This window comes from Chionomys nivalis, chromosome 18, assembly GCF_950005125.1.
Source record: "Chionomys nivalis chromosome 18, mChiNiv1.1, whole genome shotgun sequence".
Classification (NCBI taxonomy): Eukaryota; Metazoa; Chordata; class Mammalia; order Rodentia; family Cricetidae; genus Chionomys; species Chionomys nivalis.
Window position 1 is genome coordinate 50,360,415 of NC_080103.1, and position 25,009 is coordinate 50,385,423.

Genomic DNA, 25,009 nt, shown 5'->3' on the forward strand with positions numbered 1-25,009 from the left:
ATCAATTCTCTCTCTCTCCATTGTTAACTCTTACCTCTGCATCCTCTACTTCTCTCCCCTCCCCATTTTCTTTTCTTTCCTTTACCAAACAGGGAAAAAAAAAAGCAAAAAAAAACACATACAAACCAGGAAACCTAAAAATGGGCCACAGGAAACAGCCATTTTCTTTGAAAAACTTCTTACTGTTCTTGGTCTGCTCCACGATTTTTAGTTTTCTGGTCACTGTTGTTCTAAGTTTCCTGTGGTGTTTTAAAATGTGGCACTCGGATCCCTCCCCATTTAGGTTCCCTTACTGTGTAACTAGTGAAGGTCCAGAGCACTGCTCTGACACATAACGTCATAATGGCCAAAAAACAAAACAAAAACAAAAGACCCACAACTCTTACTTTTAACAGATAAAGGAATAATTTATTGTTTTGAAACTAAATATTGTGATGTTAACTACTTCAATTCAATATCTAGTATAAATTTTAAAATTGGAATCCAAAAGGAAATTCTCTCATGATGAATTTAAAGGAAGAGTTGAGTTGTTAGCATTAAATTTTAATAATTTGCAGGTGTGGGTCATCCCAAATACCAGGTTCCAACAGGGTAATAGTTACATAAAGTTTAATTACAGAACAAAATAAAAGTCATAGATGAAGATATGTCCAAGCATATTTCTGGAAGCATCAGGTCGGTCACTTAGAGCACAGTAAGGAAACAGTCCTCGATGCTCTCTGACTACATTGTCACCCTTTGGGTGGTAGAAGCCAGGGCTCCGTTTGTACATTTCCAAAATGATCATACCTGATAGCAGGATCTTAGGTCAAACACAGAAGAGGACAATAAATGTGATCTTGAGTCTGAGGTAGCAAAGATAATTTGGCTCTGGGTCTTCAACGTTCCAGCTCTCCAAAGTCACTGAAGTTCCCACCAGTGAGTCAAGCTTTTGTAGAATGTTAACTGAAGTATATATTTTTTTTTCTGGGACCCTCCTTCACACCCACCAAGTCCTTGGAAGAGTTTCTAGTCCAGGGTGACCTGTTTCTGAAAAATATTCACAAGTAAATTGTGTTGATTTCATTCCTAGAGCAACAACAGAAGGGTCCCTGCACATGTTCAAGTTACCAAAATATTCATAAGAGCTAGAAAGAGGGAAAAATACTAAATACCTGTGCAGATTATTATCCAGTGAAAAAAATGAGGAAAATGGAGTCTTTCTTCATGAGTGTTTTTACTCAATGAAAGAAGTAATGGACTAATAAATACATATTGAATTTTTCACATGTAGTCTAAGTCAAAATAAGTTCACCTGATGCTAGATTTAGAGAAATCCTGTTTTTAAGGAATTTTTAATTGTTTCATTTATCTATTTACTTTATGTGCCTTTGTGTATGGGGTGTGAACATGTCATGGAGCACGTTTGGAAACCAGAGGACAACTCGTGAGAGCCATTGTTCTCCTGCCAGCACATGGATCCTGGGGATTGAGCTCAGGTTGTCCTGATTGACACTGAGAAACTTTATCTGCTGAGCCATCAAACCAGTCCCCAAGAAAGGCATTTTTGTTGGTTTTTTTGAGACAGGGTTTCTCTGTGTAGCTTTGGAGCCTGTCATGGCTCTCGCTCTGTTGCCCAGGTGAAAGTCTATTTTTTAAAAAGATAATTTTCTAAATAGAATTTTAAAAATATTTTTCATCCCTGAAAAAAGCCACATAGGTAGCATTATATAGACTGAACTGGTTACATTTAAGAATGCATACAAACAACCATACACATATACATATATGCATACAATAACTAGCGAAAAAAGAGACCATGAGTTTGAAGGACAGTGTGTGGGTGGGGTAGTTATATGGAAGGATTTTAAGAGAGGAAAGGGAAAGGAAAATATAATTCAATTATAATTTCAATGATTAAAAATAAATTAATAAGAATGTTTTTAATAAATTATGTATCCTATTCAATATCTACCATAAAGTGTAAGTTAGAATCTAAAAGGAATATCCCCTACGTTAACTTAAAGGGAAGATTTGAGTAGTTAATAGCTGAATTTTGAAAGAGCATTAGTACTATCATTTTTATTCAACTTTTTGGATATGTGCACAGATTTTCCCTTACTGCTTTGACAATACTGTACACCTTCTGTGTGGTAGGGTGACTCCACCTTCTAAGAAGGAATTTCTAATTTATTCCTCCTCTTCCCTTGAAGACAAGGAGCCCCAATGGACATGGCTCTAAAGGTCCACATGCATGGTCCTGTGTGTCTCATTGAGAATGCAAAAGGACAGCTGAGACCAAATCAGAATGCGCTGGAGATCCTGTCGGCCATCACACAGCCTGTGGTGGTGGTGGCCATCGTGGGCCTCTACCGCACAGGAAAATCCTACCTGATGAACAAGCTGGCTGGGAAGAAATCGGGTGAGTTCCACCAGCAATGTCTTACAGAGTCCCCATATTCAGCCACACTTGGAGCTTCTGTTGTGAGGAGGAAAGTTAGAGGAGATGGATTCTGAAACCTAATCTCCTTCTCAATGTTAGACTTTTTATCTTCATTCTGTTTCAGGAAGTCAGTCAGTTCCATAACACGCTTTACTATCTTCAGTTCCATTTTGAAGGCAGAAACCATTCCTATCCTAGAAAGTGAGAAAACGTTGGTAACAATAATTAAATTACATAATAATCTGTAGGACATAATAAACTAAAGGCTGGGCAAAGAAGAGGACTCAGCAGGTAAAAGCTCTTGCTGCACAAGACAACCTGGATCCAATAACTAGAAAGGTGAAAGACAGAGCCAAATCTACCAAGCTGTCCTTTGACCATCAGACATGCTGTGACACAGTACCCAAACACACGTCATGCATACACAGACACACACACACAGTGATGATGATTATTTTTAAATTAATAAGCCCATAAAGTAATAGTGAGTTTCCTCTGATCTTTAAAGTTTTAAAAACATTTCAAATTGAATTAGAAATTATTATTTTCATGAATAAACATAATATAAAATTAACTCTTCTAATAATTTTTAATTGCAGTTCTATATCATTAAACAAATTCACATCATTGTATAATCATCACATAAATCTATTTATATATTTATATATGTATATACATTATATTTTCCAACAACACAAACTAAGTGCCCAATATACAGAAATGATCTAGTCCTCTAGTTTCCATCACTGTTCTATAATCTATTTTTATGGATTTGACCCTTAAAGCAAAATATGAAGGGAATAAGGGCTGTGGTGCAGAGCAGGAATCCCAGCCCTCAGAAGACTGAGGTGGGAAGATCACTTGAATCCTCTAGTTCCACCCCAACTTTGTTAACCAAGCAAGTTCTTTGTCACAAAAAGAATGGACATTCATCATTTCATGTAATATTGATATTTCAAAAGTATTCTGTCCTCCAAACTTTAAACATGGAACATGTAATTGTGTTTTCTGAAGTTTTTCTAAAAACAACTTGTGTGTTTCAAATCTGTGTAGATTTATCACCTTCTAGATGAAGTGTATTCCCAAGTAGTTTATTCTTTAGATGGAATTCTAAGTGGGATTTCTTAATTTTTCACACGTTATTATTGTAGTTATAATTATTATATATTATTATAGTTATTAATTTCAGTGTGTAGAAAAGGAACTAATTATAGAAATTACAGACATAATTTTGTGTGCTGTAGCCACTGAATTAATTAATTATATTTAAAATTATTCCCTGGGAAATTGAAAGGTTTTAACATATAATAAAATCATACCATCTGTGACAAAGATAATATCATTCTTCCTTTCCAGTTTGGTTACCAGATATTTCTGGGTTTTTTTTTCCTAATTACTCTGGATAACACTTTAAGTACTGTACTGGACATCAGTGTCCAAACTAGGCACATTTTTCTCTCTTTTATGATCTTACATGAAAAACTTTTCAGCTTTTACTGTTGAGTATAATGTTGGCAGGTGTTTTCATACATGGCATTTCATATGTTTGCATTAAGAAATTCTTCTAGTTTGTTGACTACTATTCTCTTAATGATAACAGCTGAATATTTTCAAAGTATTTGGTGTTATGATTTTTGCTATTTCTCTGGTTGCAAGATCAGTACTAGCTTTGGTTTCAGTTAGCTCTACTGACTTGAGTTGTCCTCGTCTTTACATCAGTTTTCTGAAATAACTGCAGCTAACTCTCCATCCACTGAGTCCTCTCTTCTACATGTCACAGGCTTTGCTTTGGGCTCCACAGTGCAGGCTCATACAAAAGGAATCTGGATGTGGTGTGTGCCTCATCCCCACAAGAAGGACCACACACTGGTACTGCTTGACACCGAGGGCCTGGGCGATGTTGAGAAAGTAAGGACTGAGAGTTCAATTTGAGTATAGACCCTGATATCTAAATATCCTGTAATTTTTAAATAAGGGCTTGGATTTACTATAACATCATGTAATTAACTTTAGCCAACACTAATAAATAGACTCACAGAAAAGCAGAGTGGTCAATAAGCAGTATCCCAGCAACTTACTGGCTGTGACCTAATCCTGGTACCCCACCTCATGAAGGTACCAAGGATAAACTCAGTGTCTTGTATCCTGCCCTAATCAGAACTTCAGTTACAGATTTGGGTTTGAGGACAAATGATTGTGTTTAAACGGAAACCTTGTTCCTAAATCTGAGTCTTTATTTTTAAACTTCCATTAACCTCAACTTTCTGATCCATCAACTGAATAAAATAAATAAGTACTCTACCTATCTTATGAAATTTCTTTGAATATTTAATAAAATAAATAATTTTTCCTGTATGTAATGATTGTCCAAGAATGACCTATCATGGCCTAGCTCAGTTCCTTATTGTTGACAAGCTTTGGCAAAACCCTATTTTCTGTTCCCAGAAGTAGAAGAAAGAATTAAATGAGATTTTAAAATAATAGTCACAGGTTTTATGAATTACATGAAAATAAATCCTATCATTACCAATGGGTGAAATACTTAAACTACAGTGTATTTGAAGGTTTAGAATATCTGCTAGCATCCCCTGTCTAACAATTGCCTATCAATGGTCAAAAGAATGTCTTCAAAGAATAAATATAAACCAAAAACTTAGCAAAAATATTCAATGTTCAATAGGCTTCATGATTATTTTTGTTTAGAGTTGTCTTGTGTAGGTTTGTAAGACAGCATCAGTTTTGCTAACCACTGTGCTAAACACCTGATTAAATGAGCACACTTTTTGGTCACTGCTTGCCTGAAAACTGACAGAAGACAAACTCCTGACCCGTGTGTTCCGACTCCCAGGGAGACAACCAGAATGACTGCTGGATCTTTGCCCTGGCTATACTTCTAAGCAGCACCTTTGTGTACAACAGCATGGGACCCATCAACCAGCAGGCCATGGACCAGCTGCAGTATCCTTTCTGTGATGGAGAGCATCCTAGCCTGGCAATGCTGCAGAATCAGTGTTGACAGATAGGAGACAGAATAATCCCAGCACAAGGGGAGACCTCATACACCAACTAATGAGATCACACTTGAGTCAGAACATGGCAAAATCATGCATGGGGATGGGTGACCAATGCGAGGTGAGAAGACTGGGGACCCTGTTCATTCATCACTTCTCCTTAGCCACCCAGCTATGTGACCGAGCTGACAGATCGGATCAGATCAAGGGCCTCACCTGACCAGGAGGACGAGGTGGAGGACTCAGCTGAGTTTGTGAGCTTCTTCCCTGACTTTGTGTGGAGCCTGAGGGATATGACCTTGAAACTGGAAATAAATGGAGTCCGCGTCACAGCAGATGAGTACCTGGAGAATTCGCTGAAGCTCAAGGAAGGTACAGAGATTGATACCTGTAGAAACGCCAGAAACTTATGTCCTTTTGGAATGCTTATATTCAGTTTTTCATTTTTATGCTTCTGGCTGTTTCTAAGAAGCAATTCTTACTTACCACCTATCAATAGAACCAATATTAGCTATGTTAATTTGCAGTGTCTTTGGCTGCCATTTTCCAAGTGCTGTTATCAGATTGCATTCATCTCTTTGCTTACTCCACTGCTCATGTTACAAAGCTGCACACAATCCGGAACTATAGCATAGAAAGAACATTTATTTGAAGACATTCTTTTTTTTTTGCGTAAAGCTAAACATTTATTAAAGGAGAGAGAGAGAGAGAGAGAGAGAGAGAGAGAGAGAGAGAGAGAAGAAAGGAGGGGGGTTGAAGACATTCTTAAAGGACAAACTAATTCTTCCCCTAGCTATTCACTTTTCTTTGTAAACATTATTTCCCCAGGTACCTGCAAAGAGGTTGAAAAATACAACTTGCCCCGACTCTGTATTCGAAAGTTCTTTCCAAAGAAGAAATGTTTTATCTTCTATCCACCCACTGAGTGGAAAAAGCTTCCCCTGCTGGAGTCTCTGCAAGAAAATGAAATAGATTCTGATTTTTTGCAGCAAGTAGCGGAATTTTGTCTGCACATCTTTAAGCATTGCAAAGCCAAAACTCTTCCGGGAGGCGTACCTGTCAATGGCCCACGTGAGTCCCCGCCCTAGTCTTCCACTCCCTTCAAGACGAAGGGAGAGAGAAACATTCACAGAGTCAACTTCCAGAAGTGTAGGGACTATGACTCTTTATGTTAAATTCTAGACGCTTTAAGCTGATCTACTAGATTTTAATTAATCTAGGTAGTGAAAACCTAGATTAACTAAGTTAAGCAAGTTAAGTTTCTGCAATGTTTGTTTCTCAGTATGCAGCCAAAACATGCATAGTCATTTAAATTAAATAAAAAGTAAGTGAAATTAATTGACTATTAAGGGAAAAAAATTAGACTATATTGCCTTATATTCATGATTACTCTTATGAAAAACAGAGTCAATAAACAATTGGTTCCCCTTAGAAAGTTCTATAAAGCAACACTGAGGTAGAATTTGACATGGAAGAACATTTTTGGATGATAAGAATATTACTTTTCCACACATTCTTAACTAACGATTCCCAAAGAAGTAATATAGAAGACTTCCTATGTTCTAGCAAGTGGTTCTCAACCTTCCCAATGCTGTGACCCTTTAACACAGCTCCTCATATTATGGTGACCCATACAATTATTATTGTTGCTGCTTTGTAACTGTAGTTTTGCTACCATTATTAATTTTAAGCAAATATCTGATATTTCCAATGGTCTTAGGGGACCCCAGAAGGGTCTTGACCCACAGGTTGTGAACCACTGTGAGAAGTCTTATTCTAAACATGTTGGAGAACTGAGATACCCGTGTTCAATGATCACAGGCCTGCTTTATCTTTTCCTTAGAGCAGAATATTCTACTTCAGCGGATGTCATCACTTACTCTCTATTTACAGGACTAGAAAGCCTAGTGCTGACCTATGTTGACTCCATCTGCAGTGGAGATCTGCCCTGCATAGAGAACGCAGTCCTGGCTTTGGCAAAGATAGAGAACTCAGCCGCAGTGCAAAAGGCCATTGCCCACTATGACCAGCAGATGCACCAAAGGGTGCAGCTGCCCACAGAGACTCTCCAGGAGCTGCTGGACCTGCACAGGGCCAGTGAGAGAGAGGCCATAGAAATCTTCCTCAGGACTTCCTTTAAAGATGAAGACCATGCATTTCAAAAGGAACTGGGGGTAATTTCCTCCTATGTTTATATGAATTAATGTTGTGTAATGCAAATTAGTTATTAGGCAATGAAATGAGTGGGGGTTTTTTGTTTGTTTGTTTGTTTTGTTTTTCGAGACAGAGTTTTGTTAGAGCCTGTCCTGGAACTAGTTCTTGTAGACCAGGCTGGCCTCAAACTCACAGAGATCTGCCTGCTTCTGCCTCCCGAGTGCTGGGATTAAAGGTGTGCCCCACCACTGCCTGGCTATGAGTGTTATTTTTGAAGGAAACTATAAACTTTGTGTCTTTTAAAATGGTGACAACTTCCTTTTTAGGATTATAATACTCAAAAGAAATAAATTTTAAAATTATGGACTCATAGTTTAAAATAATTTTATGATAATCACCTTTAGTTTAAGTGCATATAATTTACCATCAATGCTTTAACCAAAGTATATACTTGATTAGACCAGTTTTCTTTCATTTGGCCCAAAGAGATGAACGCTGGTTTTAGTCCTGTCCTTGGGTTTATGTTTTGTTTCCTCCATTCCACCCATAGCAACGGTCAGTCCAGTTTAGAAGCAAAGTTTGCACATTAGGTTTGGCGCAAACCTCTGAGCATCATTTCTAAGAAGGAGGGGATTCATAAGAAGGTCCAAACTCAAGGAAAAGCCACAGATTTCTTTAGCTATCATCAAGTTTCTGGAGAAAACAAGCTTTTGGGGAAACCCTTGTAGAAATTCTGAACCCCGTGAATATTCTTTGGTATCTTTTACACCCATTTTCACACTGCAGTCTCAGCTAGAAGAACGGTGGGATGACTTCTGTAAACGCAATCTGGAAGCATCATCAAACCGTTGCCGGGCATTGCTTCAGAATATCTTCAAACCTCTTGAAGAAGGTGTGAGGCAAGGCACTTACTCTAAGCCAGGAGGTTATGGCCTCTTTGTTCAGGAAACACAGAGACTGAAGAAAGAGTACTATGGACAACCAAAGAAGGGCATACAGGTAACCAAGATATTTATCAGTGTGCTCTACCACTGCAGGCATGCCTCCTTGATCCAAACATTCAGAAAATGTTACCTACTCAGCTGACTAATGATTTGTTTTCAGCTCTACATTCTGGTCATTTCACCTTCATATCTATATCCTCTGACCTGTTTTCTCCTTGAGGGCCTTATTCCCATGTAAGGGCACAAGACTATCCACTCCAGCTCATACCCCTTAGTCTACACAGAAACACTTTCTCCCAGACCAACCAGTGATTGCCTTGGATGGTTTGCTCATTCCTGTCATAAGAAATCTTAGTTGAGAAGAACAATTCTTGAGAATAGTAGGGAGACAGATGGATAGATTTCCTCCCACTAACTTCTGTTCTCTGGACTCTAAGGCTGAAGAAGTTCTACAGACATACTTACAATCCAAGGAAGCCGTTTCTAATGCCATTTTACAGACAGATCAGAGTCTGACTGAAAAGGAAAAGGAGATTGAAGGTAAGAAATGAACCAAAAAACCCCATAAACCAAAAACCAAATTACTTACAAAATCTTGTAAGAGTTTAGCTATTTACCTGTCTTAAAATAGTAACTCTTAAACTGAAACAAGAGTGAGAAGACAATCTTATCCCCAAAGCCCTTTCTGACCATGGTACACACACTTGCTGATGTTGCACATGGTCGCTGATTTTATGGTAGCAGCTACCTCAAACGCAAGATAGCCTTGAGATAGCCTTCTTATCAAATAGTGATGAAAATAAGGGGCTACAGAGATATATCCATGGTTAAGAGCCCTGGATGCTCTTCTAGAGGACCCCAGTTTGATTTCCAATACCCATGTAGTGGTTCCCAACTGACTGTAGCTTCAGTACAAAGAGTGCCCCCTTCTGACCTCCACAGGCAACAGGCATGCACATGGTGCAAAGATAAGCATGTAGACAAAACTTCCACACACATAAAATAGAATGAAACAGGCCCAGAACCAGAGTTATGACTTGGCTCACTCCAACATCCACCCTATCTGCTGGAGCATGTGAAGGGACCTGACCCGCAGACCCAACAGGATCTCCATAAAACAAGACAACAGGATATCCAAGAACACAAAGGAGAGCCCAGCATCAATAGTGTACTAGAAACCAGATGCCTTGAACCACACCAACGACTCTTGAACAATTGCAAGTAAAGATAAAGAACAATGGGGTTTACTGTGTGACTCAGTGTGTCCTACTGTAGCTTCCATGGTGGTATTTTTAATTTTTTCACTTTAAAAAATGTTTTGATTTCTCTTTCTTCCCCTCCTTTTTGTCTTAAATGTTTTTTTATCTTGGGGGGCAGGATACAAGGATGGAAGGTGGATGGGAAGGAACAGGGAAATGAATGGGATCAAGATACATGATGTAAAAGACACACAGAATAAATAAAAAGGGGGAAAAAGAAAAACAAATCAAAAATTAATAGTAATAACCAGAAACTATGGCAGAAAGAAAGAAGTATTGTTCTCTCCTCCAGGGAGGACCACTGTGACAGAATGCCATAGACAGGTACCACAAGTAAAATAAACGTATTTCTCACAGTTCTGAAAACCAATAATTCAGAGTCTGGATTCTAGGATTATTAAGAGTGCTCTCTCCAGTGTCCTGAATGTCTTCCCACTGCATCCTAGCAGGGTGGGAGACTGAACTCTGGTTTTCTTATCTTCCTACAGCAGCACTGTGCTCCTATGGGGGTTCCATCCTCACAATTGTCTAAGTCCAACTGCCTCGCCAGAGTCATGCCTCACTATATCATCACACTTCAACCTATGAGTCCACGGAGAGCACCAGCCCTTAGTGCCTTCTCATTGTAGACCCACGTTAAAGTTATTTCCCCTCTTTCTCAGTGGAGCGTAAGAGAGCTGAATCTGCTCTGGCTGCTGCAAAACTGTTGGAGGAAACACAGAAGAAGAATGAGAAGCTGATGGAACAGAAAGAAAGGAGTTATCAGGAACATATGAGACAGTTGACTCAGAAGATAGAGAATGACAGAATCCAGCTGAAGGCAGAACAAGAACGGACATTAGCTATTAAACTTCAGGTATTTACTTATATTTATCCTCCAGAATCTCTAACAAAAACCACTCTGTAGTGGTCTAAACAACCATGTGTTATAAGGAATTCTCCAGCCTTCAGTTTCAATGTGCCCACAACTCTACATTGATAGCCATCCAAAGCCACTTGCTCACATGAGAAAAAAACAACAGTCCTATAAATGCCATTTTTCTGGAAGCTTATTTCCCTTTATTCTGAGAGTCACAGACTTAAATATCCATTATTTTTCTGTGTGTAGAGTTGTCTGTCAGTGATTATGAAGCAATAATTCCAATATCCTAATGGATGGTGGTCATGCTCAAGTCCATTAATTTTAGTGAATAATAATTAAAGAAATGTCTGTATATATTTAGGGAAGGAGCAATTAAAATAAGTTTGTCCACAGTTGGTAGAGTCCAGATTACTGGAAACTGTCAATAGAGAAGGGTAAGTATGTGTGAAAACAGAAACTATACTATATAATTGCTAGCCGATAGAAATGTTGTCTGGATTTAGGTGCAATGACTAAATTCTCATTGATCCACAAATCTGAAGGTAAGATTTCAGATAAAAAACTTTTTCAGGGACTATATATATATTACATTTGGCCAAATGAAAAAGTACCAGGGATTGTCATAAAGGTTGAGAACTCAAGAGATGGATGGGTATGGAAACTAACAAACAAATTTAAGATTGAATACCAAAGTCTTGAGGAATTACTGAATTACTTCAAAAGCACTAATTTGAAAATTGTTTGGTAGGTTTTGTTATCTTGTTCCATTCACGCAAAGCTAACTATTCTCTTTGTCTCCTAGGAGCAGAAACAGTTACTCCAAGAGGGGTTCCGAGAAGAAAGCAGAAAGCTTCAAGAAGAGATGAAGAATGTGGAGAAGAGATACAAAGAAAAAAGTATTATTTTTTGTTTGTTTTTTTGAGACAGGGTTTCTCTGTATATCTCTGGCTGTCCTGTATCTTTGTAGAGTAGGCTGGCCTTGAACTCACAGAGATCTGCCTGCCTCTGCCTCCCTGAGTGTTGGGATTAAAGGCATGTGCCACCACCACCTAGCTAAATATTATCTTTTATATGATAGGTGCTTCCTGTGAAGCCCAGAGACCTGAGTTCAACCACCAGACGCTATGTAAAAGTGGACAGAGAACATAGCCCCACACAGCTGTCCTCTTACCCCCTCTTACCTTCACCCATGAACAGTGGCACGTGTGTGCCCCTGCTCCCCACAAGCCATTCACACATGCAAGAAGAATAAATAAAAATTTAATACATAGGGCAGGAGTTTCTATTAGAACACTATCCAATCAGGGAACAAGCTAATCATAAATTTGGGTATCTAACCACTCCCATGGCTTTACATTAGAAATTTTGACACTTATACAACATCACTGAGCCATGATTCATGGCATTTATATCATCGCCAAGTCACAAGTTGTGGCATTTATACCATCTCTGAACTATGTCAGTAAAATGAAATTACTTGTGAAACCATTTTCCACCTTAAGTTTTTCATTTCATTTCTAACTGTATTATATGCATTAATTAGCATAACCTGTACTGACCCCTATATTTGAATTATCCACCTTTTTTGTTAGAGATGTCATGAATTATGTAACTAAGGGACATGACAGGAGAGAGATAGCTGCCAGGAAACTTGTGAAAGTTTTTTCTTCTCCATCTGAGTAATAATTTAGACTCTTCACCTCTGTGCTCTCGCTCCCTTTTATGCACTGAATAGAGAACACTTTAGGTATTATTGAGTATTCCTCCTGACAAACTACAGATGATACATAGTTATATATGGAGAGAGCTGTGGGACTGGAAAAATGGCTCACTAGTTAAAAGCATGGTTGTTCTAGAGGACTGGTTCAATTTCCAGTACCACATGGCAACTCATAATGATCTGTAATCCTAGTTCCAGGGGATCCAGTGTCTTCTTCTGGACTCTATAGGCACAAAGCATGCACATGTGCAGAAAAAACATTTAGGTGAAGATATCCATAGGCACAAAGTAAAATAATAGTTCTTTTTAAATTAAAGGGAAGTACTTTTTAGCCATCAGTGCCATATCACAATGCTTTCAGTGTGTGGCTTATATACAAGTGGTGAAAACTGCTGACACTTAGATATTGAATTCAGAGAGCCATAGAAACACACACACACACACACAGAGAGAGAGAGAGAGAGAGAGAGAGAGAGAGAGAGAGAGAGAGAGAGAGAGAGAGAGAGAGAGAGAGAGAGAGAGAGAGGACAATATTAAATCAACTCTCTATAAGCCTGTTAGGAGTTAGTAGATATCTTCAGATATAGGTCGGCTTGGAACAAATAAAACAAGGATAGACTTTCACTGCCCAAACCAATAGCTCAAATGGTGGGCTTTGTTAGAGGCATCCTGGTCTCTCTAAGGGAAATACTGGTACCACAGAACTCCATGTATCCAATAGTAAACTAACAAACAGGTGTTGGCAGAAGAAGGAGACTTCCTGGCAATCCTACAGTTTTTTCCTTCCTTATCCTTCACAGTGGATCACATGGAAGCTGAATCTTCAAAGACTAAAGTAAAAATATTAGAAGAAATGCAAAGGAAATATGATCAGCTGATGGAAAATAAAGACAGGAATCACCAGGAACATGTGCGACAGTTGATAGAAAAGATGGACAAAGACAGAGCTCAGCAAGTGGCAGAACAAGAGAAAATGATGACTCGTATGCTCCAGGTATTCTGTTGTGTCATCCCAACATTCTCACCCACTGGCAGGAATAAAATATACTGATTAGAGGTTAGTGCGGTTGGTTTAGGTGAAGAAAGATTGTAGGCAAACACTCCACTACAGTTTTAAATCCTTTGTATCTGTATCATAGAAAATCTGCAATTGCCAAAGGCCTCTTGCTGGTAGACTGTGCTCCCTGGAGCTTGCATTATTCTCTCACTCACGAAATAGCAGCGGGTGATCACCAAGCCCTGTACAAAAAGCTGACAATGCTTTGTATATTGAACCCACATCAAATGATACAGAATAGCTTACCTTTTCTTACAGAAAAAATATGGTTGTAGGTGAAATAAGGAAGTGCTGTGTCAAATATCATGGGAAAACACCTACCGAATATTTTCTGCCTAGTGGAATCCATAGTGATTTTGTTTTTGTTAAAACACATGAGGAAATACTCTCCTCATTATTTTACTCTATCTGCTCTCTGGGATTTCTCTAAATCTAAAGTTCTTTATATTGGCCCAGAAGGACACTCTGGGCATCTGTAGTCCCAATCTCTTCAATTTTATTTCCTTATTATCAATAATTCCATCAGGATTTCATGACCTAGTTATACCTGTGCTTCTGAGCACCATGGAGAAATCCTCCCAAGTGACCATCATTTTGAAATGAAACCCACACTACAGAAGGGGGAGTTGGAAGAGGAAGGGAGCATGATAATTATACACAATTGTGTTCCCTGTTGGATCAAGGATCCCTAAGGAGAACTCAACAGCGGTAATACTTCAGGGCCTCCACGAATGAGTCTCTTCTGTTAATTAACTATGAAGAAGTACTTGGGAAATAATTCCAAACACAGAAACCTCAAGAGAAAGTAACATGCCCCGAGACAAGATAAAATAGGAGGCTAGCTTAAAAGAGAGTTTCTAATCTGATTAGGATGTTAATTTGAGAAGCAAAAGAGAAAGTTATAGATAACTTTGTGAAACAGTTTCTGTGAGGTCATTTTATTTTGTGCTCCTCTAACCATTCTTTTCCTCCTTAGGATCGAGAACTGCATCTCAAGGAAGAAATCTCTGAAGAGAGAAGAAAACATCAGAAGGAGATTCAGGATATAGAGGCAAAAAACAGAGAAATACTCCTAAAAAGTATTAGAATCTGCTCTTGTGCAATTAATATTTCTTTGTCCTATATGGTCACCAGGGCTCACGTGCAATGATCAACTCCCTCACAGGAATCAATAGCTTTGAAAATGAACGTATCATGCTTGTATACATGCTGGTCCATAAACATTGAAAAAATGAAGATGGTATATGAAGACAAGGGTTGTTACTAAGGCGATTTCTTTGATGCTCATTACTAAAGCTGTTGATTTTCCTCTTCATTTTATTGCTAAAGGTTTTAAGGATGCTTAAGTGCATACTATATATCAAGTCATTATGTTTCCTTCAGACAAAATATAAATTTTATAATAAGACATATTTTAAGTAGGGAGCTGTTGTGTGGTCTAATTAAGTTAGATTCGTTTTCCTCATCCACAGAATACTTCTAGACCCCTGTTCAGATTTAAGATTTTACTCACACTGTTGAATCCAGTAGGAATGACATGAACATAGACAAAATTAGATGCAAAGTAAATAAAGGAACTTTATTGGTCCTACTAAGTATTCAGGGTTCAGTAAATAACACTCCACCTCATTTTGAAGGAAATGTTTCTTTTTGAATTTTAAACTTTATTTTATATTAGTTGTGTAAAACAATGGATTTTATTAAATTGCCTTTTGAATGTTTAGTCATCTGAATTAACCTAGATTCAGTGGGTAGCAGCTCCATGGTGGCTGGTCAGGAGTGAGTGTGTACAGCATCCAGGTTCCCTGCCAATGAAGCCCAAGGGTAACCAGTGTTTTCTCCTTGGTGCTGGCTCAGTTACATCATGTTTTCAGACTATAGCAAACTGAGCAAAGATGTGTCTTCACCCTTGAAAATCACACTTGGCTTAAGAAAATGTATCAGAGGAGCTATAGTCACTCCAGAAGAAATACCAGCCCTAAAAATTTCCCACATAAAGAATCAACATGAAAACACATTGGAGGGAGGGGGAGCTACACACTGATCCTATATATATTTTTCTGTTTTGTTTTTATTCTCAGTGGACTCTGCACAAGCTCAGTCCTCAGAGAACACAATAAAAATGTTGAAGGAAATGAATGAGGTGAATCTGAAGATTATGGGGCAGAAAGAAAAAGCTTTTGAAGATTATTTGAAGCAATTGACTGAGAAGATGGAAGCAGATACAGCGAGGCTAATGAAAGAGCAAGAGGAGATCTTGACTAATAAGCTGCAGGTAATTCCTTGTGACATCATAATTTTCTCACTCAATGACCAGTGATAAAAGTCACTGATTGATGGTTAGTACACATGATTAGGTGAAGGATTTTTCTGTGTAGACACCTTCACCTTTGTGTCTGAATTAGCCTATATTCAGTGGGTAACAGCTCCAAAGGCTAATTATAAAAAGATTATGCTCCATGACTCAGGAATTATTGTACATCTCAAAATATATAAGCAAATAATTAAAATTTCTACAAAAAATACTTTAGCCACATTAAGTATTGCTTCCTTAAGAGCACAGTGCTCATCTGTTATTTTTTATCTCAGTGCTTGTTCTAGATCGTGTCTCTCTGTGTAGCTCAGGCTAGACTGACACTTGAGATCTTTACCCCTTAACATCCCAAATCTGACATTACAGCCTTGTACCACTCTACTGGCACTGACATCATTTTTCTACTGAAAAACTGTCAATCCTCAAAGTTAGAAAGTGTTCTGACATACTATTCCTGGGTGAACATCTTGCATGATTCTCTTACCTAGTAGGGTTCATGGTGATTTTGTTTTTGTCATCTCTATAGGAAAGCATCCTAAAAAGCAATTTCAACTACCTATGGCCTTAGTAGCGCTGATTATAGGCACTTCCCTGTTCTCCTGGCCTTGGCTCTGAGTCACAGTATGCACAAATGCAGTCCCAGAACACCTCATTACTTTCTTTGTGCTTCCAACAAAATCTTACAGGTCTATATAAGATTTCACAATCATGTATCTTTCCTTAATCTGGAAACCACACATCACTGTTCTAAAGGTATGTTTATTATCTTATTTACATATAGGAGATGTACATTGTTAGAAACTTTGAAAACATAGTTTTAAAGATTAGATTCTAAATAGGGAGTAAGAGGTTGAATAGACAGTAACAGCAATACACAGTAGCAGAGTAATATGGATGATAAGGAAATGAATATATAGTAAAGCAACACAATGATAAGGAAATTAATGGACAGTAGCAGAGCAATACGATGATAAGGAAATGAATACACAATAGCAGAGCAATGTGATGATAAGGAAATGAATATAGAGTAACAATGCAATGCGATGATAAGGAGAGTAGATAAAACATTTCAGATGCTAAAGTAGAAAGACTGCAAAAGCTATAAGGTATCACACTGAAGAAATGAAAGTGTGGGCTGGAGAGATGGATCAGAGCATTAAAGTGGTTGCTGTTCTAATATAAGGAGCTGAATTTGAACCCCCAGAACCTATGTATCAGCAGGGTGCAATACCACAAATTCCTATGTTCCCAACACTTTTACAGGGAGATAAAAAGCACAAACAAGAGAATCTTGAAAATTCACAGGCCAAGCCTGGAAATACAGAAGAAAAACAACAGAGGGATCACGTCTCAAAAAGGTGGAAAGTGAGAAACTACACAATGGTTATCCTCTAACCCTGAGAGTGCCACACATTCTCTCTCTCTCTCTCTCTCTCTCTCTCTCTCTCTCTCTCTCTTCCCCCATATCTCTCTCTTTCTCTCTTCCTCTGCTTTTTTTCTCTCTCTCACTTTCTCTCTCTCCCTTCCTTTCTATCTCTTCCACTCCTCTTCATCTTTTTTTCCTTCTCCCCCTCTCAAACACACACACTCACAAACACACACATTCACACTCATGAGTGTGCACACACATCCTACACATACAACAGACACAGCACTAAAAGATACATTTAAAATTTTTTAAAGGGTACTTTCTTGGCCATTATTGAAAAAATACAGTTATCTTAGTCTTGGTTAATTACTTATATTAACAGTACGACTTACAGGTTTCATTACAGCATTTTCATAATTAATTTTCATAATTGCATATGACCACATTAGATGGCATTCTGCTAATCTTTAATGACCCTCCTTTTCCCCTAGATTTTACCCTTTAATTATGTGTTCTTATCTCGCCTCTCTGGATTCCACATGAAACAAAACAAATTTCTTATTTTTAGTTTGACTTATGTCATTTCTATTCACTTACATGAAAATACTATAATTTAACTCTCATTTAAAGCTGAAAAAGATAGAGTCTATATATATATATATGACAATTTTTTATCTATTAAAAAACATCCAATCTGATTGTATAATTTAGCTTTTGGGGGCAGTGCATAATAATCATGAGGATACACTTTCTTTGTAGTATGTTGACTGTGATTCTTTTGGATATATATGCAGAAGTTACAGGGTTGAATATGATGGACATTCTCTCCTCCTTCAGTTTGACTTTGGTGGAGCTATAATAATTTAAATTACATTCCAACCAACAGATTATACGGTCTCGTATCCCTTGCATCCTCATTGCTGCCCCTTTTCCCTGGATGGCAGATATTCTTACTGGGATGATGTCACTCTGTGCAGGTTTCAGTTTCCAGTTTCTCTTTTTAGGAACAAGAAGAAATTTTTAATGAAAAACTCAGGAAACAGAACAAAAAGCATGAGGAAGAAATAAGGAATATTAAGATGAAAAAGAAGAATTCTGATTGTTCCATGATGTGAAGAGTGTTTGCATGCTGACTTCCTTCCCTACTCTATCCTTTCAGGGCAGAATCTTATTGATATGCTTGAAACTGTCTCACTTTCATAATTAAATATTCCTCAAAATAATAAAGATGTCAAAGCCTAAGAACATATGATCTTTTTACAATTGAGTATAATTATATGGTATCACTGTAAAATTTCCATAGAACAATGGGAAGGGTGTTGAGGTTACAAGAGTAAGGTTACACATGCCACGTTTTTTGATAGAATTAATTATCAATATAATGCTTGAGAGAGTCTTTGTAGAAATCATGTAACTCCACTGTGAGTGGATTTTCAGTTTGTGGCAGAGGTGCACTTAAAATGTTCATGTGTTTAAACACTGGGCCCATAGTTGCTGATACTGTTTTGAGAGGTTGTAGAACATTGGGAGATGGAGCTTAGACTAGGGTGTAGATCTGGGAAGGGAGGAGGCTGCAGACTTGTAGCCCCTTTCATAGACCCTCTGCTTCCTTGTCAACTGAGATGTGAGCCAACATCTGCTACCAGCTCTCACAGCACCTCCTGCTGCCTGCCTTCCTTCATATGACAAATTGTATGTCCTGAGACGATGACCCCATATCAACCTCTATGTAAGTTACTTCTAGTGAGATATGCTATCATTGCAATAAGAAATGTAACTAAAATAGAAAATTGGTACCTAGAACTGTGCCTTAGCTGTGCTTTCCTGAAGCCTAGCCTGGTTTGTTGGACCAAAGTTAAGAGTTTCTAGCTGCAGGCTAATGAAGACCTTGGACACCAAAAGCAGAGTAAGACTTGAGCTACTATGAAGTGAGTGGGGAAGAACAGAATGCAATAGAGATGTAGGTGTTGAGACTGCTTGGGTTGCAGGAAACTATGCTGAATCAGGCAGAGGTAGGGGCTATAGCAGTTGGACTGGTGTATGAAGCAGAAGAGTCCCACTGTCCTGGTTAGGTGACCATTTGGTCAAGGTAGGAGAGCAAGTTTCCATAGTTTTCCCATAGGCTCAGCCAAGAGTGTGCCTCACAGCACATTGTGTGCCCCTATTGCCTTCAGCCTCCATCCGTTCCATCAAGAGAGTAAGAGGAGTTCATTTCCAGGACAGAAGCACTGTTTCTCACGAGGTCTTCATCAGCATCCGGCTGCAGTCATTCTCACCTTGTGTTCTAGTTTCACTTCTGTAGTCAAGGAAAGTAGCTAGGAAATAAGTAGATGAAGACTGCATAATTTTGTGATCCATTAAGGCCACAATGTACTATCCCTGCACACCCACCAAGGGAAAAAAGGCAGACAATGACATTTCGTGTGATTATCTGGGGGAAATACTAGTGTGTCCCAATTTTAGAACAGCATGACAGTGTCTACTGGTGTTGTACACAATCATTCCAGTGGCCAGTGCTCCTAGACACACTCAAGAGAAACTTGCATACAGTGAAATATGATTCACATAAGAATTTATAACAACTTTAAAAAAATTAGACAGGGTTTCACTGTGTAGCCCTGACTGGCTAGGAAATCCCCATGTAAACTAGTGACCTCAAATTTACAGAGAACAGATTTACAGGTGCCTCTGTGTGCCACTATACCTGATCAACAAACCTTTTCTTAATTGTTGAAAACTAATCGTAAGCAGGTACAGTGAACCACACCTGTTACTCTAGGAGATCATGAGGCTGAGACAGGAATAAAGGGAGTCAAGACCATCTCTGGCCATACTCAGGCCCCAGAGAGAAAAAAAAATGAAAAGAAAAACTAGAAAGGGAGAAAGAAGAAAGAAAAGAGAGGAAAATAATACCAGTATATATGGCAAACATTGAGTGTTGAGTGGCCAAATGATCATAGTGAATTCCTATAAGGTATTATTCATAGAAGGGATGAATGCTGACAGCTACTGACAATATATGATTTGTTCTCCAAAGTATGATGTTGAGATATTATCTGTGGTCCCAGTCTATAAAATGCCAAACCAAGATGACAGTCACCTTTGATGGTCAGAGTAGAGATTATAGACCATGAAGAGACTGGGGGCCCTGATATGTCCTGGTATGACACGAGCAATCCCACAATTGTGTGCTTGGAGTGGGACTATCACAGATATTGCAGCCTCCATTATGACCTGAACTAAATTCCTAACAAAATCTTTCTTACCATTAGCTAAAGCTAGCATGCTTATATGCCATGGATTCTGTCCTTTTGAAGGACATTTAAGGATACAGCCTATAAAGTCAGGCTCAATAAAAGCCCAATAATACGTGACTACCTCTATGTGCATTACCTCCATTTGTGTCAGGAGCCATTTCAGGCTTCTCCTTTCTCACATCTCACAGGGCCTTGAAGTAAAAATCTTGAGACAGAAAACTTAAAGTTAACCAAAACATTACGTGCTGACCGTGGAGACTCAAGCTCTGGAAAGCACCACAGAGTGTCTTCATGGCTTGCTGCTTATCACTAACAGCAGGTGTTCTAGCCACTGACCTTGCAACTGCCCTGCTTAGCTGCCAAACTGCCCCACTTAGTTGCCTAGCTACAGAGCCCTCCTTCCCTTCCCCCTTTCCTCAGTTCCCCCTGCTCAAGCTCCTTTCTGAGGAGTATTTAAGACATGAAACTTGCTTCAATAAACGGATGCCTTGACAAGGAATACTGCTTGGCATCCGTTTCTCTCCTCCCCTCCCCCATGTCTTTCAGACAGTGCCTCTTCAAGACCCTGGAGTAACTTAGGACCTGCTGGGCGGGTCACATTTGGTTTCATAAACATTATGAATAAAGTATTGACGTGCCTACTCATCAAAATAGAAATGAGACACAGGGACACCAAAGCTGTAGAGGGCACACTGCTTCATATGCTTTCTGTACAAGCACCTTCCTCTCATGGTGACTATTCTTGCCCCACATCAGCACTTGGAGTCCCAGGTGGCTTGGGTGAACTAGATGCCTCTCTTGCTCCTCATTTGGCATTCTGCTCTTTTATCTTATTTCTTCATGTGCTTGGTCTCACCCCCAGAAATGCACACAAAGCAAACAAGGCAGAAAGATGTCTATGGAGCACAAGTCTTCAGTCTATTCTAGACAGGACTCTGTCCTCCAGGCTTCCCCTGGTCTCCCAATGTCTTTATTCAGTGAGGAATTTAACACCTGACTTTCCCTTCCCTTAATACTACAGTCATCAGCCTTTGATCTTCCTGATTCTTAGCTTCTCTTTGTTTGACACCATTGCCTCACCAGGAGTTCAATATGAAGTCCTAGAACCATCCATGGCTGTGGACCTGTGCATGTTTTTCTGATTCTTGGAGAACAGCAGCCACCATCCTCATTCAATAATAATATTCCTGATTCTCACAGACCTCAGGTTGCCAGTCTCCTGGACAGCAAAGTCTTCTGTTGCACTGATTCAGTGCAGTAGATGTGCCCTCCCCCTCTCTTCCTCATACCCTAACAGTCATACAATCTCTACCCTCCCCAGTGCAGGACTCCCTCCTGCTACCCAGGAGCAGGAACAGGCTGTCTGCAGGTCAGTGCTGTGAGCTACAAAATAAAAGTCCCCTTCCTCTCAGACCTCCCAGAAGAGAATCCTACTCTGACTCCTGAGATTGAACTCACATCAGAATCCTCATCATACTATGTGTCTATCACTGAGTTTGAGGACTGCACTTTCCTCTGATAGACCACCATGCTGCTCTCTGTCTGTCCAAGTTGCATTAGCAACTTCTCATAAATCTTACCCCAAAATGAAGTTTGTCTCAGTACCCACCCAGAATTCCAAACTGAAACCTTTAAGAATGAAAGTGAAGAACTGTGCCATATAATAATGTGAGATTTAAAATGAGTTAAACTAAGTGGGAAAATATTCAGGCTTCAAAGTGAAAGTAACTAGCTAAAATTTACATATTTTTTTTAGAATAATTTTTTTTATTTATTATGTATACAGTATTCTGCCTTGCATATATCCTATAGGCCAGTAGAGGGCATCAGATCTCATTACAAATGGTTGTGAGCCACCATGTGGTTGCTGGGAATTGAACTCAGGACCTCTGGAAGAGCAGTTAGTGCTCTTAACCTCTGAGCCACCTCTCCAGCCCTAAAATTTATATTTTTAAATCAATGTTTATTTACCCGCTATGCTAAATGTAAATCCAATTCTGAACTGTCACAAAATGATCCTAATCTTGGCTCGCAAATTATAGTAGCCGCAGGAGTTCAAAGCAGAAATCTCTAAATATGGTACCCTGAGATCTCTAAGACTTGTGTAGGAGCTAGTTGTGGTGACACACACATCAAGTCACAGGACTTGAGATGCTGAGGTAGGGGTGTTGTTGTCAGTTTGAGGCTAGTCCAGGCTACATAGTAATTCTCTATGTAAAAAAAAAAAAAAAAAACCTAAACATGTAGGTGACTAGTAGTTATGCATACCTACCAACAGTATATATAATATGGCACTGAATTTACTGAAAGAAAAGCAAACAATTATTATGAAATAACTATAAATAAGAAAACTGCAATACCATGCTTTAGAAGTCTGAATCCATTTCACATAACTGCCTTTAAATAAATTCCTTGTTGTTAATATTCAAATGTTCTCTGTAACCTAGCTCCTCTGGGGTTGTGGACTGTAGGATGGTTATCCTTTGTTTAAGAAGGAGAAATAGATAATATCTCCTGAGTAAACTACAAGCATTTGGGAGGGGAGGGAGCATGGAAGGGGAAGCAGAGAAGAGAAGGAGAGTAGGGAGGAAAACATCAGGGAACTGAATGGCCAAGTTCAGGAAAGAGAGCAAGGAAAGAGATACTGTTATGTCTGAGTTGTGAGACACCCCAGCAAGACCACCTCAGACCCAAATTCAGATGCAATTGCACATTTCTTTATTGTGGAGTCTTACAAGCAGGGGCTTTGTCTGATGCAGATGTAGCAGGTGGGGGAGAAAGGCACCAAGCTCACAGTGCAGGAGGTCTTTAAAGGGAAAAAATCACAATCAAGGAGTTACATGCTTTGGTGTTACCGGATTGGGGAGGGGGATAGTTTGCTCTAAGAGGAGATTTTTGTAACTTTTCACAAAACCACACACACATGGAAAAAAAACCTTATTTGTCTATTTTCTGATTGGCTGTCCTCAAGTCTCTGGCAGCAAGGCAGTTTTTGGGTCTGTTGTGGCTTTTCTGTAAATTCACACGTACATGAGTTGTGGTGCTGGTGTGAGGTACCTGCTACATTAGACTCTCACAAGGATGGGTCCTGGGTTTAAAATGGCTTTAGTCTTGTCTCTTTAATATTTTGACAGAGGGAATCTTTAAGGGATTAGCAAGAAACCTAGCTCTAAGGAAATTCCCAGGAATACATAATGATGGCCCCAGCTACTATTGCAAGCAATAGCAGATAGGGTACCTGAGCTTTCCTTACCCTGATGTGGTATTCCCCTCTGTATGCTGTGAATACCATTGGTTAATAAAAAAAAAAAAAAAGCTGCTTTGGGCCTGAACAAATAGAGCTAGGCATGGAAAACTAAACTGAATGCTGGGAGAAAAAAGGTGGAGTCAGTAAAATACCATGTAGCAACCACCAGAGACAGATATTGGAATCTTGCTGGTAGGCCATGAACTCATGGTGATTCACAGATTAATAGAAATGGGTTAATTTTAGAGGTAAGAGTTAGATAGAAATATGCATAAGTTAATAGGCCAAACAGTGTTATAATTAATACAGCTTCTGAGTAATTATTTGAGTCTGTGCAGCCAGAAAACAAATGAGCCATCTCTGCCAAACAGGTTGGTGTGGTTAATTTTAGAGGTAAGAGTTAGTTAGAAATATGCATAAGCTAATAGGCCAAACAGTGTAGCCAGAGTCTGTGTAGCCAGAAAACAAATGAATCATCTCTGCCAAACAGGTTGGTATGCTAAGGTAGGGCTGACTACATCCACGTAAAACCTGAGAAAACTTAAAAAGAAATTCTAGATGCAAAAGAACAGAGTTAAGCACAGCTTTTTGGTAGCAGCATTTTCTTAGGTGGCCTTTGTTTGCAAGCAGATCTAAGTAAAGAGGGGGATTTTTGTAAGTTTCTACAAAACCACACGCACATAAAAAAAAAACAAACAAACCCTTGTTTGTCTATTTTCTGATTGGCTGTCCTCAAGTCTCTGGCAGCAAGGTAGTTTTTGGGTCTGTTGTGGCTGTTCTCTGAATTCACAGGTACATGGGATGTGGTGCTGGTGTGGGGTACCTGCTAGGTTAGACACAAGGATGGGTCCTGGGTTTAAAATGGCTTTAGTCTTGTCTCTTTAATATTTTGACAGAGGAATCTTTAAGGGATTAGCAAGAAACTTGGCTCTAGGGAAATTCCCAGAAATATACAATGATGGTGCGATTTTTCTAAGAGAAGGTTCCTGACTCAGCAGTAGCAGCAAAAACTGTGTGGCTCCTTTAAAAAAAGCTTCCTGGTTTGTGTTAATTGCACACACAACTCTGACTCTTTCAGAAGGTACAGCTACAGAGCATTTAAATGGGGTTTGTGGGAAGTGTGCTGCAAGTTACTTGGAGGCAGCAACTTTGTTTACCAGAGTTGAGGTGGTGAGCTCAGTTCCCTCCCAGCGATCCCAGAGCTGGTGGTAATGGTATATCCACCATATTGAAAGGCAGAAAGAGGTGGAGCCAGCATCAGGGCAGCTGCAACCACAATGCTTATCATTTTAACGTGTTCTTGGTCAGAAAATGATTATAGATACACAATAAAGACAGATTCAGATTTTTTAAAAGCCCTGTATATGGGTCACAGTGTTGGATAAATGAGGCA

At 39.0% G+C, this 25,009-nt stretch overlaps 1 protein-coding gene and 1 long non-coding RNA gene across 2 annotated transcripts; one reads left to right on the forward strand and one right to left on the reverse strand.

Annotated features, from left to right (window-relative positions):
• Window positions 1-464: 464 nt before the first annotated feature.
• On the reverse strand, window positions 465-6,367 carry LOC130890061 (uncharacterized). The gene is made up of 5 exons (XR_009058682.1): window positions 6,266-6,367; window positions 5,920-6,057; window positions 5,650-5,821; window positions 2,371-2,616; window positions 465-1,029 (listed from the first exon to the last, which is right to left on the reverse strand). It is a non-coding gene; the product is annotated as an uncharacterized LOC130890061 (long non-coding RNA).
• Window positions 2,212-9,082, forward strand: LOC130890057 (guanylate-binding protein 1-like). The gene is made up of 8 exons (XM_057794004.1): window positions 2,212-2,401; window positions 4,203-4,330; window positions 5,271-5,380; window positions 5,606-5,805; window positions 6,262-6,504; window positions 7,327-7,607; window positions 8,374-8,586; window positions 8,969-9,082. Exons 1-8 carry the CDS (start codon window positions 2,212-2,214, stop codon window positions 9,080-9,082), a joined length of 1,479 nt encoding a protein of 492 aa, XP_057649987.1.
• The last annotated feature ends 15,927 nt before the right edge of the window (window positions 9,083-25,009 follow it).

Bases quoted from the DNA above. Each gene is read 5' to 3' on its own strand.
- LOC130890057 (XM_057794004.1), top strand. From the start codon at position 2,212: ATGGCTCTAAAGGTCCACATGCATGGTCCTGTGTGTCTCATTGAGAAT. The intron at 2,402-4,202 runs GTGAGTTCCACC...TACATGTCACAG, and splicing joins GCTGGCTGGGAAGAAATCGG to GCTTTGCTTTGGGCTCCACA. The intron at 5,806-6,261 runs GTACAGAGATTG...TTATTTCCCCAG, and splicing joins TTCGCTGAAGCTCAAGGAAG to GTACCTGCAAAGAGGTTGAA.